Raw genomic sequence first — 18,807 nt, 5'->3', positions numbered from 1 at the left:
TTATTATTATTATTATTATTATTATTATTATTATTATTATTATTATTACTATTATTATTATTATTATTATTATTATTCAGAGGATGAACCCTGTTCTTATTATTCAGAGGATGAACACTGTTCATATGGGAAGAGCCCAAAGGGGCCATTGATTTCAAATTAGAGCTTCCAACAAATATGGTGTTCATTTGAAAGAGGTAACAGAAGGTAATAGGACATACAGAACGACGAAATCAGTTATTAGAAAAGAAAAAAAAACAAATAAATAAATAGATAAGAATGTAAGAAAATTGGCATCATCTATCTTTGAGTCAGGCCCCTCTTCCATTCCACCACTGCTAACAGATGATGGTAGACTGGTTACTAGGCCCTAGGTGAAAATGCTGAACTGCTTCATCGAGCTTTGAAGCTAAGCAATCCCTCTCCCTGATACCTGTCATCCTGACCCTCTTCTTACAAAATTTGCATTTCGCTCTAGGGACGTTAAGAAAATTGTGGATTATCTTGATAACTGGGGCAGAGAAGATCCTGATGGTTTCTTCCCTTCGTTTTTTAAAAAAGTTCCTAGTGTGTTGTCTCCAAAGATGACTGGATTTTTATGTCGACGTAGTATCTTTGTGGATGAGCGCAAGCTTAGTAATACAGTGCCTATTCCAAAGAGTGGCATATCTGCAGGCTGCAGTAATTACAGGCCAACCTCTCTTGTGCTCTCTAAAGTTGCTAAAAAAATCAATTTTTAAGCTACCATACAACTATGTGGAATCTACAGGAAGCAATTAGGTAACTGTTATGCTCTTCTAGACTTGCTGTGCCATTTGCAAGGGAACCTTGGTAAGGGTTTTGAGTGTAGAGTAAAGCTTTCGATTTGGTAAATCATAAGGCACTTATTTATAAACTTCAGAATCTTGGAGTGGGGGGATATGTTTTAGAATTACTTCAAGATTTCCTTACAGGCAGGCAGCAGCGTGTTGCTCTGGACAGGAGCTTTAGTGAACCAAGACCTATTGTGTGTGGAGTTCCACAGGGCAGTGTTCCTGGTCCATTGTTATTTTTAGTGTATATAAGTGATTTGGTTGTTGGCCTGGTAAACAAGGTTGTCCAGTATGCCGATGAAGAAACACTTGTGGGTGTAGTAAAGTCTCCACTTATGAGAAATGAAACTGCCCTCAGCCTCAGTCAGGACATGGAATGGTGTAGTTGGTAGGGTATGGGGCTGAACTCTAGTAAAACAAAAACACTATTGATTAGCAGATCTCGTACAGATTTCCCACACCATCCTCCCCTTCAGGTGGATGGAACTTTGCTGAACGAGTTTAAAGGTTTAACCATTCTAGGTGCAACCTTTGACTCGCATCCAACTTTTGAGAAACATCTAATGAAAGTTTCAGCAAACGCCGCCAGCCCTAGGAGAGCTGTTAATCAGCTCAGTGGTCTGGTAAAACTAAGGTATACTTTTTTTTTTTGAAAGTTAGGTATTGTTCGCCAGGCCTCATGTATTTATAACAGTGATCAAATCAATGCAGCCTGTTTTAGGTCATTTGTACTTCCTTTACTGGAATACTGGTGTGGATGTCTACTTATGCCAGAGTTTATCTCTTTTAGATAGAGAGGTTCGTGGTGGTAGGTTTCCGTTTCCTAACAGTAGTAGTTATGACTTGAATCAGCGATGGATGGTCTCTTATTTGTCACTTTTTCGTAAGTTGTAGTTCAACAGAGATCTTTCACACTCACAATCGTTCTCTGATCCCCTTTTCCTGCCGAGAGCAGCATGCAGTGATGTGCCTCTCTGTCGAACTTCTCAGTTCCAGAGGTCCTTTATTCCTCACACCGTTGGACTGTGGAACAGCCTCCCTTCAGAGGATGTCGAGCAACCGGAACTTCAAAAGTTCAAGCGAAGATGCAGTGCTTTACTACCCTGATACTATTCCTCTTCCTAACGAACGCCATATTGCAAAGTCACCGCTCGACGCGTTCTCTGTGAAGAACATCCCGTTTTCTGCGGTGCCTTTTCCCCGACCTGAGGTCGGGCGGAATATATATATATCTACCATCACGATTATAATTTATGTACATGTTATCTTTCCAGGCAGTCATTTATTTTGCACAAGTAACAAGTGATTTATTCTATGTGTTAGCCATTGTTTATCACTAAGTTCTTTGTGTGAATTGTCCAGTTTTTTAAGGAACTTGTTTGATCTGTAAATCTTTGTACCGGCGGTCTCCGCGCACTACGCAGACGTCCGAGTCCCACTTTGTAAGCAGCTGTTTTTTACCAATAAACGGCAGTACTTGTCCCTCTGCTCATTATTCTTTGGAAGTTTGAATTACAAGTCAGTGGTCCCTTCGGTGGGCTTGTTCCGTATGAATAGGGTTCTTCATCTTCTGAATAATATGTCATTTTCTGAATCCAGTACAAGTATAATTTCATATAGACTTCATTAATTGTCTTCCTTTTAACTGATCTTGCAGAGTAACACTTCCATCTAATGCAATTGTCCTTGTATTTTAATAATTTACTTGCATTCTTATCTAATTATTTATTAATTTGTTAATACATCTTTTCTTTTTTTAATTATCCGTCTCTTCTTTCTGCATTTCCCCTTATCTCCTGTCACTTCTTTCTAACAGACTCCATATTCTTTGGAAGCTTCTTGAATTTCAAGTCGATGGCCCCTTTGGTGGTGGGCTTGGTCATTATGAATAGGGTTCTTCATCTTCTGAATAATAATAATAATAATAATAATAATAATAATAATAATAATAATAATAATAATAATAATAAGTCTTATTAAAAAAGATGGCTGTATTATGCAAATTTATCTAATAGAGTATCTTTTCTATTTTCCTATAATTCGCTTTTCGGGCTCAGCAACATTGGTCAGCACGTGTGCCAATATTCATATTGGAGAAAGGATCGTGTGTGGAATGCGGGAAGTCTTTTACTGAAATATTCAATCAGAGATCCATGGAGTCGTTCGTCGTCTGGATTCACGTTCTACTTCAGGTTGTGGTACCGTCAACATGTTTCAGCCAACTAGTTGGTCATCCTCTGGATGTGGTTAGGCAAGATCTGGAGAAGCGAGGCGCCTGGGTTGGTGTTTATTTGGGGGGGGGGGTCTTCATCTGTGCTGAATTATGATTGGCTGCCCAGGACAGGTCATCTCGGGAGGAGCCTTCTCTCCCATGTTAATGTTCGGGGCTTGTCTTGCGTGCAAGCGGCGTTGTAGTGCTGGGGATGAATGGGAGAATTTCGATCCTCCAATGCCGAATTTTGATTCCCTCGTTCGCTATAGGGGTTGCTCGGTGCAGGTCTCCTGGCGGCCGTGGGGAGGAGAAAGGTTTCCTGCGTAATGTTGAGGGTTGGTTTCTCCTTCCCAATGTGCAATGCTTCCAAGAGGCGCAGGCGGCAGTGGTCCATAATTCAGTCAATTATTTCCATATTCATGACTATATTTTCTTGCAATTCTCTGGTTATGGGTGGTCCTGGGATGGTTAAAGATGGCTCCCTTTTGGGCGTGGCAGGAAATCCTCTTGGAGAAATGCATGGTGGTCATACCGATGTAAGAACCGAGGCATCCTCAGACAGGGCATGAGTACCGGTATACCACGTTGGTTTTCTTCAAGGGGTCCTGCTGAGAGGGGGCTAGATTGCTACGCATCACCAGGCTGCTTGTCTTTTTGCTCTTGTAATAAATGACCAGATGAATATTCTTATCGGGGTCAACGGGGCAGACATTATCCTCAACAATTTTCTTGAGGGCACGCTCATCTCCTTTAAATTTATGATGAAATTGTCCTTTATAGAAGAGCTCTATGCATTCAGGGGCATCAGGGCGAGTTTCCTCAAGTACCATTTATCGACGTTCGCCTTGACAGACTCTTCTATATTCTGGTTTGGGTGTCCATTGTCGACAAGGGTCTGGGCTACACATTCCATGTCTCGGTGTGTGTCATTCCAGGAACCTCGCCCCAAGCACGTCCTCATCTCCATTCCAGAGATCCCAGTCCGGGTCCCCTCTCTTCTCCCGGCTTGGCTCCGCTACCGATGCCAGTAAGAGAGACGGATCCTTCCGACCACAGCGGAAGCTCACCGAAAGGTGTGGCCTCGCAACCCGTGCCTCAGCTGGTCATTCTTACCTGCGAGCCTCTCACGCCTCCCACTTCCACTCTGTCTCAGTCCCCCGCAGACACAACAGTGAGTAAGGATTCTGCCATGTCTCAAATGGCCAATAAACTCAAGGAACTGCAACGGATCATGGTAAAGCTTGCAAAGAAGGCCCCTGCATCAGCCATCAAGGAAGCTGACACAGGGGGCACTCAAATACCCTCCCTGGGCTCGGTCCCACTGATTCCCCGACTGAGACAAACCATCAAAGAGAGGTCCGCGGAGGAAATGCCCCAGGCGTGGATGATTCCAGGTAGCTTAAAGAGAGCCCCGAGCTCACCTGGCACCCGTGCCAAAATGGCACAGTGCCATCCCTTTATCCTATCCAGCAGAGGATGTCAGGGTCCTTCACCTATTTATTTCCTTTATAACTCTATCCCTTATTCTTTCCTTTCCTTACTTTTGATTATTACTCACATTTATTTTATGCCTTACCAAGGCCCCATTTTACTTTAATCACCTCTGCTAATGCAGGATGCCATTGACAGATATGCCAACTGTATAAGTCCTACAACTTCCCTTTCATGCCTACCGCAACATGATGCATTTAAAATACGATTTGCCATTAGTTATTATTATATGAGTGCCAACTTGGCACAGTCCCATTATTGCAGATGCTGGCAAATGATCCTGGCGGAGGAGTCGCGCCCTCTAGCTACCTTTGTGGCCTTCTTGGGCTAAAGAATGAACCTGGCCGTTTTCCATAGGCTAAGGAAGGTAATTTTGGCATGTTTAATCATCATCTTTTATTAACAATCATTGATTACCCTGAATCTGTCACCTATTCTCTTTGTGAATCTCTGAAATAAGTCTCGAGTCTCAAACTCGCGACCTTGTGTTTCAAAGTGCCCGAACGGCACTCAGCTGTTGCTCAAGTATCGTGGAAACGCCTAACCAAGACCACGTCTGCCCTTAATGCAATGCCTCTTCAAGGCAGACTAACTGCATGTGTGCAAAATTCGTAATTGATTATTATTTAGAGTGCATGAAGTATCTCTAGAATTAACCTAGTATTCATTCATTGTTTTAACTATGCCATTACGTTGTGAAAAATACTCGGATTAATGCTGCCTTAATGTAATAGGAATTTACTGATAAGAATATGTCATTTCTAGCAGCAAGTATTAAATGTCAGTGTTGTTTTGCCTCTTGAAATTAATTGCTACGCAGAAGTTTAAGTTAAATCATAAGGCACCACGGGGAAATGAGAGAGAGGTAAAGTAGTCTTCAAGTGGGGTTGCTTGCTGGTAATCATTCTCACCCGATCTAGGGTGTGAATGCTAACTTGGTTGGGGAGGTGCAACAAATGAAGCCTCTCTCCAGGCCACCTGTGTCCGTTTTTACATCTGTAACACAGCTGAGAAAGAACTAAAAAATAATTTCACTTGTTTCAATCACTAGAACTGTGGGTTTCCACTTGCTCCTTCATAAACTCTCTCCTTCATTCCCCAAATGGTTAAGCCTAACCCTTCTCTCTGTCCAAACGACTGCCTAAGGCCTTTTCCAGATGCCTTCCTCGACGGCGCCAGACAATGGGCAAGGGTGGAGCCAAAAAGAGAAGTTGGCGCCCTGCCCTGCTCTAAAACCCTCCACAAGGGTTAAATGATGCCATGCGGTCATTATAGAAAATGTGACAAAGATTGACCTTTGCGCCATCTAGCGAGACACCACAGCATAATCTCTGAAGGTTTTTTATAGTCGATGCAACAGAAATCGAGAGAGAATCACTCAGAACTCCACCAAGGGCAGATGTCCTTAACCTTGCCTGTCCCTTGAACCTTCCACATATTTGACCCCGAGGCTCAAACCAGTATACTTCTGTAGTGGCAGTTTAATTCTCTCCCCCATCGCCAGCACCCTGTCGAACGAGGACACCGTCATCTTGATGAAGGTAATATACCAAAATAAGGTTACTTAGTCAGTCACGATTCCTGTTATTTCTCCGTCTGATTTTTCATTCATTTTTCCATTGTGCGATCACCTTCAGTGATTTGTTTTGGATCTCAGTGTTAACGTAATTATGCATCAGTGTTGAACTGAGTTATTGGCACCATCTGTGCATCCGTCAGTCCCATTTGAGCATCTTATTATTATTGCAAGTAACCGTCATGCGTATATTGCAGATGAGCCTTGACTGTGGAATCCCCCGGCTCTGTCCACGTGCAGTTCCCCTTCTACCCCCACTGCGATGTTTCCTGTTGCAAAGACGTCGTCAGTGTAGAATATTTATTCTGTGTAGGATTCATTATTTTAGCAGGCCCTTATTATTACCTGCCCAGTAATTTCTTCTGATCTGTGTTTGTTATGTAAATATAATTAGTTAAGAGAACCCTGAGTTTATGTAAATTTTCCCTCACATGAAGAAGGCCCAAAGCCATCCATATCCCCGTGTTTGTCTATAAATTGTCCTAATATTGAGTCAGGCATGTAACAAATAAAAAAACTCCCTTCGCTCATCCCTTGCTATCAGAATCAAGTAAGTATCCTCTGACATTCATAGCAACATATATATATATATATATATATATATATATATATATATATATATATATATATATATATATATATATATATATATATATATATATATATATATATATATATATATATATATATATATATATATATATATATATATATATATATATATATATATATATAATGTGTGTATATATATTATATTTATTTTATGTATATAACCAACTGACTACCTAGCAATACCTACAGCTTATTGTGGAATCCGAACCACATTATGATATATGAATTTCTATCACAAGAAATAAATTCCTCTAATTCTCCATTGGCCTCAGAGAATCGGGCTGGGCCAACAGGGTGTCTAAATTTTAGCTCTACCCACCCGTGAATGATGAACTGATATATATATATATATATATATATATATATATATATATATATATATATATATATATATATATATATATATATATATATATATATATATATATATACATATATATAAATTAGAGGAATTTATTTCTTGTGATAGAAATTCATTTCTATCATAATGTATTATTCACAATAAGCTGTATATCCCGTTGCTAGGTAGCCAGTTGGTTCTTAGCCACGTGTGTAAGTCTAATATATTAGATTTATTTTATAGGAGAGCTGTTAATCAGCTCAGTGGTCTGGTTAAACTAAGATATACTTAACAACTTTATCTATATATGAAGATAAAAAGGCTCATATAACACTATTTGAACGTTGCAATGATATTTTCATATATACCCAAGAAATAAAATCATCTGTCCATATTTTTCCAGTGAACAGGGGCACAGAAAAATGCTATATGGTTGCAACAGGGTTAAATAGTGTTTTATGGGCACCCCTTATATTCATATTATAGAATTACATTAAAAGACATTTATCTATATATATACAGTATATATTATATATATATATATATAAGCCCTTCGTTGGCTGATATTGAGCTTCAGACTGTCACTATATGGGCGGAGTTCAATGAAGAGTTAGAGGAATTTATTTCTGGTGATAGAAAATTCATTTCTCGCTATAATGTGGTTCGGATTCACAATAAGCTGTAGGACCCGTTGCTAAGTAACCAACTGGTTCTTAGCCACGTAAAATAATTCTAATCCTTCGGGCCAGCCCTAGGAGAGCTGTTAATCAGCTCAGTGGTCTGGTAAAACTCAGGTATACTTATATATACATACATATATTTATATATGTATATATATGTACATATAACATATATATATATATATATATATATATATATATATATATATATATATATATATATATATATATATATATATCAGTCAACCCCGTATTCCTTGGGGATGCGTATCACAACCCCTCATGAGTTACCTAAAATCTGCGAATACTTAGAACCCTTCTAAAAACACTTAGAACTGCTCATTTTGATAGTTCAATCACACACAAAAAACTAAAAATGCTTATACAGATATTATCCTACTTACAATTGGGTTAGGTTCCAAAAAACCCATTGTTTGTTGGAAAAAACTCATCTTGAATAGAGCCTAGCCTACTCTAGGGTATTCAGTACCATGTATACATATATGGTAGCCTAGCCTACGCTATAATGTATACTCTAAACATACACGGTGTAGTAATTATTAATGTCGGCTAATTCTGGAGGTTCATGCAGTGACATAATAATTCAATACCGAGAGAAATTGAAAAACAAACAAGAATTAGCTTAGCCTACACTATAGTACATCGTATACATATACGGTAGCCTAGCCTACGTTATTCTGTACTTTATATTCACATATTGTATTATACAAACATCAACATAACGAATATGCATCTTCTCCATGGGTCTTTTAAAATGTTATGCCTTAATTCACTGTATCCAATAATATTGTATATAGTCTTATATTGCTTTTGTATTATAAATTGTGATCATAGCGATCAATGTTTCGGTTTGGAAATCAATTATGCGGTAAGTTTATTTCGCCATATTAAACTCAGATCAGAGTCCTTTTCTAGCTTCTAGTTAGCAAAAATGAATGTCTAGATACTTTATTTATATGAGACAAGGTTATTTTTCATTATACAAAGTGTTTTTAAGTTGAAATATAACTTAAACACGTCTCGTTGTGAAATGAATTTAGCTATTCTTTTCGTTAATAGATGACGTTGGCCGTCTGGGGGAGTTTGTTTTGTGTAAAAAAAATCAAAATTCCATTTGCTATTTGCACTTGATTTCATCATAATACAAGCTTTAGATATTTATTGTTTATTGGCATAAAACTAGCAGTAATGTGTTCTTTCATGCCCAGTATTTTTGACTAAAATACTTTCTCTCCAATTCTAATTACAGTCAAGTTTCATCCATGTTGCCTATGTATGATAATTTATGGCCATTAGCAGCTCGAACATTGTTTTCTCAGCCTTAGCTATAACTTGCAGCTTAAATTTAGCAGTATGTTTCCTTGCCGCTCTTTTATCCATACTGAATAAGGGTATAATTTAAAAATATATCAGTCCTATTCTACTTGACGTCATTTGTACTATAACTACGGTAACTGTTTACCACCGAACGATGGTTGAAATACAAGCAAAACGGCTGTTATCTTATTCAGTGATAAGCAAAACAACAGTTTCTCATACAGTTGTTTATGGCTGTGCGCATTTACGCGTGAGTATAACGTTACTAACAATACTTTTATCATTCTCTTGCTGCCTGGTTGTACGCTGCTCCCACACGAAATTTTAAAATATTTTTCATAAATATTGTTGTATCGGTACTAACTGCTTACCCCATTGCAAAATCGAATTATCGTAAGGCGAATTATCGTAACTCGAGCACTTTCTGGGTGCCTGAGTATTTTAATAGTTTTATCACAAAGAGTGCATTTAGTCATGAAAATGAGATGAAAATACAGTAATTAGTGAATATTTCACTGATCAGTGAAAAAATACCGTGAATGGGCGAATTGTCAACGAATAATGCGTATATACGTTCCGTAGAGCAATCCGGGAATGGGCAAGTCTGCGAATCGTGAGACCCAGAATACGGGGGGTTTACTGTACATACTGTGGTATGTGTACTGGCCCCTACAAACCATTCTTCGCCAGTCCACCTTCAGGTGTCTCACTGCTTGTAGACACTGCTCGACCTTCTTCAGAAGTCACACTGCTAGTATAACCTATGCTAGATCCTCTTCAGAAGTCACACTGCTAGTATACCCCATGCTAGTTACCCCTACAATGTCACTCTACAACGTCACCCTCCTGTTACTCCACACACACACACACACACCCGCTAGCCAACCTTACGCTACTCCGCTAGTCTACTCTTCCAGCTTCAAGCCACTGGGTTTCTCCTGCTAGCCGCCTCCCACAAACGTCACCCTGATGAATTACCTGATGACGTCCCCCTGTCCAGAAGTCACCGAGATATTATGCGCTCGATCCTACTTGAAATAGTTCTACGCTGAAGATTGCCCTGCCCAGCTACGCACCTCTTCACGCTGATGCCCTAGTAGCCTACCAGTGCCCGTGCATTTCGTTGAATTCTCCTCTGGTGAGGAACCTTGAGTGACAATGCTTCTGCTGTCGCCCTACTGCAGAAACTTGGCTCTACAAACCTCACGTCTTGTACACGGACCTAAGGTAATGTGATCGGAAGTTGTCTGTTGGCCCCTTAACTAAACCCTACCTGTGCTTATATAACCGTTCTCCTAATTCCTGTAACCATATCCCTGTTCCTCTCCCTCAGAGATTCCTGTGATTTTAATTGTGGTGGAATTGTGATCAACAGTGACTCATTTTAATTTCATTCAAGTACGTGTGTTTATATGTAATGGTAATTATTACGTAAGACTGTGTCTTGTTATTTTGTCTGAGTGAACTCCACTCCATTCGTATGCGTTCAACTTTCCTGCTCTTCCAGATCCGTGATTTTGTGTCCCTGTTGTGTGGTGTCAACTGTAAGCCAACAGTGTCACCTTCCTGCATATCCAGGTGCCATACCCGTTAAGAACATGCAACGTTCTGGCCACTATGTGTGTGTGTGTGTGTGTGTGTGTGTGTGTGTGTGTGTGTTTTGTGTGTGTGTGTGTGTGTGTGTGTGTGTTTAATTTAGTGGACACCTTAAGTTGAAAATCCTTTTCATTTATTGGTAATTTTGAGTTTTTCACTTTAACGAATGAATGCTCTGTTAGGCAGCACATGGCAGCACAAACATGAACAATATATACATATATGTTGAAAATTGCAGTGAATGAAGGCTCTGTGATTAATGTGATGATAAACCCCATAGCACTGAATAATGTTTTCAAATTTCTTTAGTCTGTAAACTTTATCATTCACGCAGAAATATTTCATTTGCAGAATGAATTTTAACAGTTCTTAGTTGTCTTAGAAGAATAGAGAAATATTTTTTTTTTATTGATCATTCAGAAAATTCATTTATGCTATGATTTTGTGAGAAATATTTATTTCTACAAAGTCCTTAACATAATGTACAGTATCATAATTTTTAAAGAAAAACTGGTATCAAACAGTTTTTTATTACCATTTCTGGAAAAATTTGAGTTTGATTTGAAAACCTCATGTTGACAATATTTTTTCCTTTTTGTGAAAAAAATGTGGATAGTATCAGCACATGATTATTGTATTTAATCCTTTTTGATTTGGGAAATATCACTGAAATCATAAAGTAAAACCTTAAAAGCCACTGAAATTTTGCTAGTTTTGGAATAAATAATATTTACGATTTTGGCCACTGGTGTACCAATGAGCAGTAGAGAGTCTGAAATACGAAAAGGTAAAAGATTATTAGAAAACTTTGCATAAAACTGAAGCTTTCAATTTATTGTCCATAATCAACCCATCAATCATACTGAGCCCGTGTGGTTCCTCATATGGCTCTTGAGATTTGATTTCTTGGAGAACAACCTCCCACAGTCCTTGCACACGAAGGGCCTCTCCCCCGTGTGGATTGCCATGTGGCACTTGAGATCCGAGTTCTGGGAGAACGACTTCCCACAGTCCTTGCACACGAAGGGCCTCTCCCCCGTGTGGATCGCCACGTGGTACTTGAGATACCATTTCCGGGAGAACGACTTCCCACAGTCATTGCACGCGAAGGGCCTCTCCCCCGTGTGGTTCCTCGTGTGGGCCGTGAGATTCGATTTCTGGGAGAACGACTTCCCACAGTCACTGCACACGAAGGGCCTCTCCCCCGTGTGGTTCCTCGTGTGCCTCTTGAAATGTGACTTATTGGAGAACGACTTCCCACAGTCCTTGCACACGAAAGGCCTCTCCCCGGTGTGATTCCTCATGTGGATCTTGATATGTGACCTCTTGGAGAATGACTTCCCGCAACTGTCACAATTGTATGGCCTCTCTCCATTGCGGGCCTTCGTGTGTTCTTTGAGGCTGGACTTCTGGGCGAATGCCTTTCCACACTCACCAGAGGCATCCGGCCTCTTCCCGGTATGGCTCCGGAAATGTCGTTCCAGGGGAGTCTTCGAGGAAAAGGCTTTCCCACATTCCCTGCACGCAAGGGCTTCCCCTCACTGACTTTTTTTCCGACAGGCAGCGAATCGCCTTCATCTCCGAACGCTGACCTAAAATCCTCACAGTGATACTCCATGTCGCCATCAGACTCATAACACACCTCCACTTCCGTCTTCAGTTCCGTCTTGATTTCCGTCACTGAATCTAAAGATACGGAGGTATACCTGGCTGCGGCATCACTGCCACTGCCCACTAGACCCACATTTTCATTCTTGATGAGAGACGGGGATACTGGATCCTCGGTCTCGCTTTTCAACTGACATTCCAAGATGCTCATTTTAGCCTTTCGTCCAACATCGTTTTCATTTACAAGATTACCAACTATTTCACTTTCTTCTACTGTCATTCATTGCTTCTATCACTCTCATTTTTTTGTCTTATTTCATTTTTTCTTTTCTCTTTTCACCAATACACAAATCTGATATCCAGAATTTTTTCTTTACTATTTTGGGAACTTATTCAACATCTCACAGGAGCTTGCAATTGAATTCATTGCTAGACGTCCATTCGTTTCGAAACCTTGGCAACGTAAATCAACGACTTCTCGTTCAGGATGGAAAGTCTGAAATGTGAGACGGTGAAAGATTATTATAAAAATTCACATAAAACTGGAGCTTTTAATTTATTGTTCATAGTAAACCCATCAATCATACTGAGCCCATATTGAGGTCATGATTTCCACAGACACTTTGATTCCCGTCTTCTAGATGACCAATTGTCCACACGTAAGGGTCTGTAAACCAACAGTTCATTGGAACTACTTTGTTCATTCTGTCGTGCGTCTCTGATGGACATAATCTTGCTGTCAAGTGACCTGTGACGTGGATGTTAAGCGACGCTGTATGCCTCAAAGACTCACTGAAATAGTGTTGTATCACTTGATAATCATTCGTTTCCAAGTGGTGTTTCTGGTGATATGTGATGATGTCTGGTAGGAGAAGACTGAAGGTTGCAGGGATGGAGAAATAATATCCCGAGTCATAAGTTGCTTTATTCCATAATGATTTATTCCTTATCGTGGTGCGCCGGGGTGTGCACGTGTTCATGACAACCCCCCAATAACATACTGTACTGTGAATTTATCAAATTGCAAATTGCATAAGTGGCACATGTGGACTCTGTACACTATGTAGGCCTGTTTAATCTTGGAGACCTGCAGGGGGTTTTGGAGGGAAGTGATGACTTTTCTATGTTTGGGGCTAAGGACCACAAGGATTAGAGTTGGGAACTTGACCGGGATCAGGCACTGGATATAGGAAGCGACGGTTCTGACGTGGCACTCGACCACTTGGGAGGCCAACCTCGTACTCGTGTAATCGCATGATCCCAATCTTGTCCCATCAGTGGGATTTTGGGTCCTGGATGCGGACATGTTGGCCCACATTCAGCCTGGGCAGGGGGCGGGCGTGGGCGTCGTAGTTGCGCTGCACTTGAGCTGCTCTGGCAGCAGCTCGGTGGTCAAAGTCACGGGCCTTTTCTTGCCAATCTTCTGTGAACGACTGAAGAGGGACGGGCACACACGTACGGAGAGGGTGACCTTATAGTACCTGGGTAGGAGAGCGACCACAGTGGCTGGGCGTGTTGCGTAACTCAAGGCGGTCACGATCAAAGGCTTCACAGTCGATGTTTCCTGTAGGGGCCGTTTTGAGGATCAAGTGCTTGACAGCCTTGACAGCAGCCTCAGCGTGTCCATTAGACTGAGGGTGGTGTGGCGACAAGGTTATGTGGTGTACACCCCAACACACTCTGAAGTCAGTGAACTCTTTGCTGGTAAACTGGGGTCCTCCATCGGTGAACACCCACCTCTCTGAAGTAACGGCAGAAGTGCCGTATGGTCGAGGAGGCGGTGGTGTCACCCTTGCAAGGGACAACCACAGGCCAGCCGGAGAGGCTGTCAGCGACCACAAGAAAGGAGTCTAGTTCATTCTTGACAGGTTCATGGAAGGGACCCCGCTGCTGGCTGGGATTTGCCGTGGGGTGTGGTCTATCCCAGGCCAGAAGACGGTTTGTCGAGCCCGACGTTTGGTAGCCTCGAGTGGGACTGCATCCTGCCTATGAGGTGAATTTTCATGGGAGGACCTGCCATCGGCCTGATGCAATCAGGAGCTCCTTTGCTATCGTCCTCCTCAGACACAAGCACATCCTGGAAGGCATGTTCGTCAGGTTGGAAATATTCTCTGCCACTGGGCCTGTTGAGAGTGATGCGGTGTTTGTGGCAGTGGGTGAGCAGTCGTGTTGGCATGGAGGGGAGCTCACCACGGAGCAATAACATCGGTTAATGTGGGTGACCTGTCCATCTGGATGAGCCGTGGAAAGCTTGACAGGATGATGGCCAACTCAGCTAAGGGTGTGGGCGAGGGCCTGGTCAGGAGACTTGAATCGTGAGATCCAGGCAGGACCGCCTTTGCCAATGACAGGGTGGCCCATTAAAATGTACCTAAAGACGATGTCATCTTTGACCCATCTGCCGTGAGGGTCACTGATGTGGCAGGAGGCTGTAGCTCAGTCCTGGGAATCCCGAAGACTTGTAGGAAATATTCGTTCCAAGTACTGGGGGCCCATCACTGATACCTATAAGCTCCTGTGGATCAGGCAGCATCATAATCTTGGATATCTCATCCCTACAGGTGAGAGTGAGGGATATGAGCGATGGCGAGGGGGGCAAGCTTGTTGTGGAATCTCATCCCTATAGGTGTCTCCACCAAGTTGTTGTGAAAGGGTCTCCACACACTTGGAGGGCTTGTTAAAAGGGGGCGTGGCATTGGGCAGGCCGCCTTGCTTGGCACTCGTCTGCTGCCGGCAACAATTGTCGTAGTGGCCCACTCTGCTGCAGTGTCTGCATGTGGCCTGGTTGGCAGGGTACTTTGGGGTCCTACGCCAGTGTCCCTTGCTGCTACAATTTCCACATACCCTGTCGGTGGGTGGGCACTTGTCTGCAGAGCTGTGCTTCCTTGTGCAGGAAAGGCATGAAGTGTCCCATTTAGGGGCTGGGTGTGCGGTAGTGCCCTTGCTGCCGTGTCTTTTGGTCTTCTTGCAAGCAGAGACGGTACACAATCTAGGAGGAGGGGCACGTATGGCGTTGGTGGCTGTCCGTGAGGCCTCACAGGAGCAACATTCGTTGACCATGGTGGCCAGTGGCGCTGCAACATCTACAGCAATGAGTTTCTGGGTGAGCTCCTCGTCCCTGACTCCCATGATCATCTTTTTTAGCTGAAGTCTCTTCACAAGCAGCAGAATGGCCAGGACAGGCGTCGATTTCCTCTGCTATGTGCTTCAGTCGGATGTAGAAATCATTGAAGCTTTCCCCTTCCCTCTGTTTGCAGGAAAGCAGGTCCCTGCATCACAGAGCTTCATTCCGCAGGTTCTTTATATGTTCCTGGAGAACATTCAAGGCCTCGTCCACACTCCAGTTCGTGTCTGGTGGCACGTTGGGAATGTGTTCAAGTATCCTCTGTGTCTCCAGGCTAAGGCACACACGAAGTTGTATTAACTGCTTCCTGGTAGGCAACGCCCCTAGGTCCACCATCACGCTGTCGTCATCCCAGCGTCTACGCCATTCCCCAAACACCTGGTATGTAGCGTCAGGATATCGGGGCGGCGGGGTCTGGGCGATGGCCTTCTGTGGGGGCGGTGGCTGGGTGGGTGTTGGCACCGAGGGTTGTGTAGGAAATTGTTGCGAGCCTGCTGGTGTCGCTTGCTGTTGGGCAGGGTTGACTGGAAGTAGCTGCAACCAGGTGGTGAAACGTTGAGCTTCCTCCTCTCTCGCTAAATAATTCTACTTTGTTGTTCCTCCTCTCTCTGGCGTGCAGCCAACTCAGTGAACACTGGCAGGAGGAGAAGCATTTGGAGTTGTGGGAGCGGTCAGTCTGGGAGGGTTCCTGGCGGGGTGGGACTGGGTGTGAAGGCCACTGAAGGGTCCGGCCACTCCCCAGGTTCATCTTGAAGTGAGTTGGCCATTATGAGTCACCAGACTACACAGTTTAAAAGAAGAGTCGGCGATCGAGGCGAATTTCTTTTTTTTAATTATGAGGGTAAATAATTCTACTTTGTGGCGAGTGAACACTGTGGGTGGCTGGGAGGGTTCCTCGGGCTCCTTAGCTGGGTGGACTTGAGTCAATGGGGTCCCACCGCGTGGGCTGGGGCTGGGCCCAAAAGAAATACAACCCACTAAAATCAAAGCACTCATATTACACTGCACTGGCACTTCACAAACATTGCACAAACACTGTAAGGTCCTGCAGAAACACCACACCAACACTGTAGGATCCTCAGGCAATCAAAGAATATCCACAGGCAATCGAGGGGTAATGGCGGCTCGATCTGAATGCTGGATTCAGCGTTCCCTTGAAAATGCTGGATGGTTAACTCACTGCGCCATGGTGATATGTGATGATCTCTTGTAAGAGACGACTGAAGGTTGCAGGGATGGAGAAATAATATCCTGAGTCATAAGTTGCTTTATTCCATACAGCGGACAGGTACTATACACAGAGAGGGTACTGCAAGGCGTACAACTCGCGCCAAGAGAAGCAGGAAGAATAATCATGCGCATGTGCAAAGTGCAGATTCATGCGCATGCCTCAGCAATAGACAATGTTCATGAAACAGAGAATGCATATACATACAGTAATATATACAGTAATCCAGTTTCGTTCCAAATTCTTGTGTATACCCTTCATGGTGTACAGTAAAGCCCCTGTATTTGCGGGGATGGGTTCCAGAAGGCCACCCCCCCCATTAGTTAAAATATCACAATTTTTGAAAATTGTATTTTTCCTAACTATACAAACCTAAGGTCCTTTACATTAGGAATTACTTTCAGGCGTAGGCTGGAAACGGCCGTTAAACTCTTGAGCAAGGTGGTTAGGCAGCAACTACCGCCAGGTAGGCGGGGATAACCGCCTGCCCAGATGTAAACATTCCAGTTTGCCTTTCGGTCCAGGTTCAGATTGAGGGGTGTCATGAGGTGGGCACAGTATGTAATGTAAAGGACCTTAGGTTTGTATAGTTAGGAAAAATACAATTTACTTTCAAAAATTGTGATTTGTTCCGACACAATAAACAAACCGCCAGTCCTTTACATTAGGAAGACTCACTGGTTGGAGGGAGGAACCTGAGCGAGTCTCCTGAACTGACTGGAGTTCTGTACACCTGGGCTACTCCTCCTGTTGGAAAGAGCGGGGAGTACCGTGCCTCTGACATATTGATCGGAGTGTAGGAACTGCAAGATCAAATGTCAGATACTGGACCCTTTCGCATGAGTGAGGAAACGTAACTCCTAAGAAATAGGCTGGAAGGATCTAGAGTCGGAGGCAGTAAGGGAAAGCCGAGATAGGGTTCCCTTATTGCCAGTCTCTCCTTCCTCCCTTGCTAGAGGAAGGAGCGGAATTGCTCCTATGATTCTATAAGAAAAATAGAACAGGTGCTCGATGTGTCGTCTTACCGCATCAGTGCCAGTTCCGTCAGCTATTGGTTCCAGTCCTATTCTCATCCCTAAGGAGGAGAAGTTGGAGGATGGGGAAGGAGGAGGAAGAGAGGCCAGTCACTCTCGGAATCCTTCTCACTTCCAAAACCAACACCTTAGGCGAGATGCTACTCGTTCTCTTGAAGGAGCCGGGTAAGAAAACACAACTTGTTGAGCAGCCACCACAGGGCCAAGGAAAAAAGGTTCCAAGGGCCTGTGGGCAAGACCACAGGAAGACAAGAGCGTGGTCTATCAGACCACGTCTTGCTTCCAGACCAACAGAAACTTCTGGAATGCGAGGGATGGACCAAGCCATCGGCTTTGTGAGCTCTCGGGTGGAAGGTACCGGTATCGTCGTCGTCAGCTGCCGAGTACCTCCTTGATCGCTTCACGAAGTCAGGAGGAAGATGTGCCTTAGACAATTCTTCCTTGGGAGGAAGATGTGTCCATCCAGGTTAGACACTTCTTCCTTGGGAGAAAGAACAATGATCTGGACTCAAAACAAAGTCCAAGGAAAACGAAGGACGACATCCAGGTTAGATGCCGATGGATTTGAGTCTTTTGTTAAGTCGAGTACCACAGCTCCTTCTAATAGGACAAATGAGAATGAATGATCTGGATCATCAAAACAAAGTCCAAGGAGGGACAGGAAACAAGAAGGACTCCAACCAAGGAACAATCAGATGCCAATCCCTGGGTTTGGAGTCCAAAATCCCTTAACCCCGAGAAAGTCAAGGTTATGATCCCCTTCACCAGTTCTCCCATCTTCTAAGCCAAGGCTGGATCGAGAAAAATTAGTTTAGATGGTCCAACTTTTCAGTAATTCACATCTCTAACACTGTTCTACTTCCATACTCGTACTGGGCATAGTGCAAATCATGGGACACAAAGATGAACCCTAATCTCCTAGGGTTAGCAAATACCGCTCTATGCTGATGTTTTCCCAGGGACAGTTTCTCTGGGACAGCAAGACCCAATAACAGAGTCATGGCTTCTCAAACAAACAAGACGAAAAAGTAAACTGAAATCTTGACTGAGGAGAAGAAGGCTACTTTAGATAGAAGACTAGGTTGCAAGGGCCTGCGTTCTTCACAAATGAAAGGGAGAGAAGCAACCCTCGGCAGAGAAGACGAGGAAGTCCAGA

General features: G+C 43.1%; 1 protein-coding gene across 1 annotated transcript; it reads right to left on the bottom strand.

Annotated features, from left to right (window-relative positions):
* Nucleotides 1-11,171: 11,171 nt before the first annotated feature.
* LOC136834157 (zinc finger protein OZF-like) lies at nucleotides 11,172-12,545 on the bottom strand. Its single transcript, XM_067096422.1, has 2 exons — nucleotides 12,300-12,545; nucleotides 11,172-12,195 (listed from the first exon to the last, which is right to left on the bottom strand). Exons 1-2 carry the CDS (start codon nucleotides 12,543-12,545, stop codon nucleotides 11,515-11,517), a joined length of 927 nt encoding a protein of 308 aa, XP_066952523.1. The 3' UTR covers nucleotides 11,172-11,514.
* Between the last annotated feature and the right edge of the window lie 6,262 nt (nucleotides 12,546-18,807).

The sequence above is a fragment of the Macrobrachium rosenbergii genome, chromosome 53, assembly GCF_040412425.1.
Source record: "Macrobrachium rosenbergii isolate ZJJX-2024 chromosome 53, ASM4041242v1, whole genome shotgun sequence".
Lineage (NCBI taxonomy): Eukaryota > Metazoa > Arthropoda > Malacostraca > Decapoda > Palaemonidae > Macrobrachium > Macrobrachium rosenbergii.
The sequence above is the reverse complement of the archived record's forward strand: the minus strand, read 5'-3'. Positions and strand labels throughout refer to the sequence as shown.

Coding starts and splice junctions, on each gene's coding strand:
- LOC136834157 (XM_067096422.1), bottom strand. CDS start 12,545: ATGACAGTAGAAGAAAGTGAAATAGTTGGTAATCTTGTAAATGAAAAC. Junction 12,196..12,299: donor AACTGAAGACGGAAGTGGAG/GTGTGTTATGAG, acceptor AAAAGTCAGTGA/GGGGAAGCCCTTGCGTGCAG.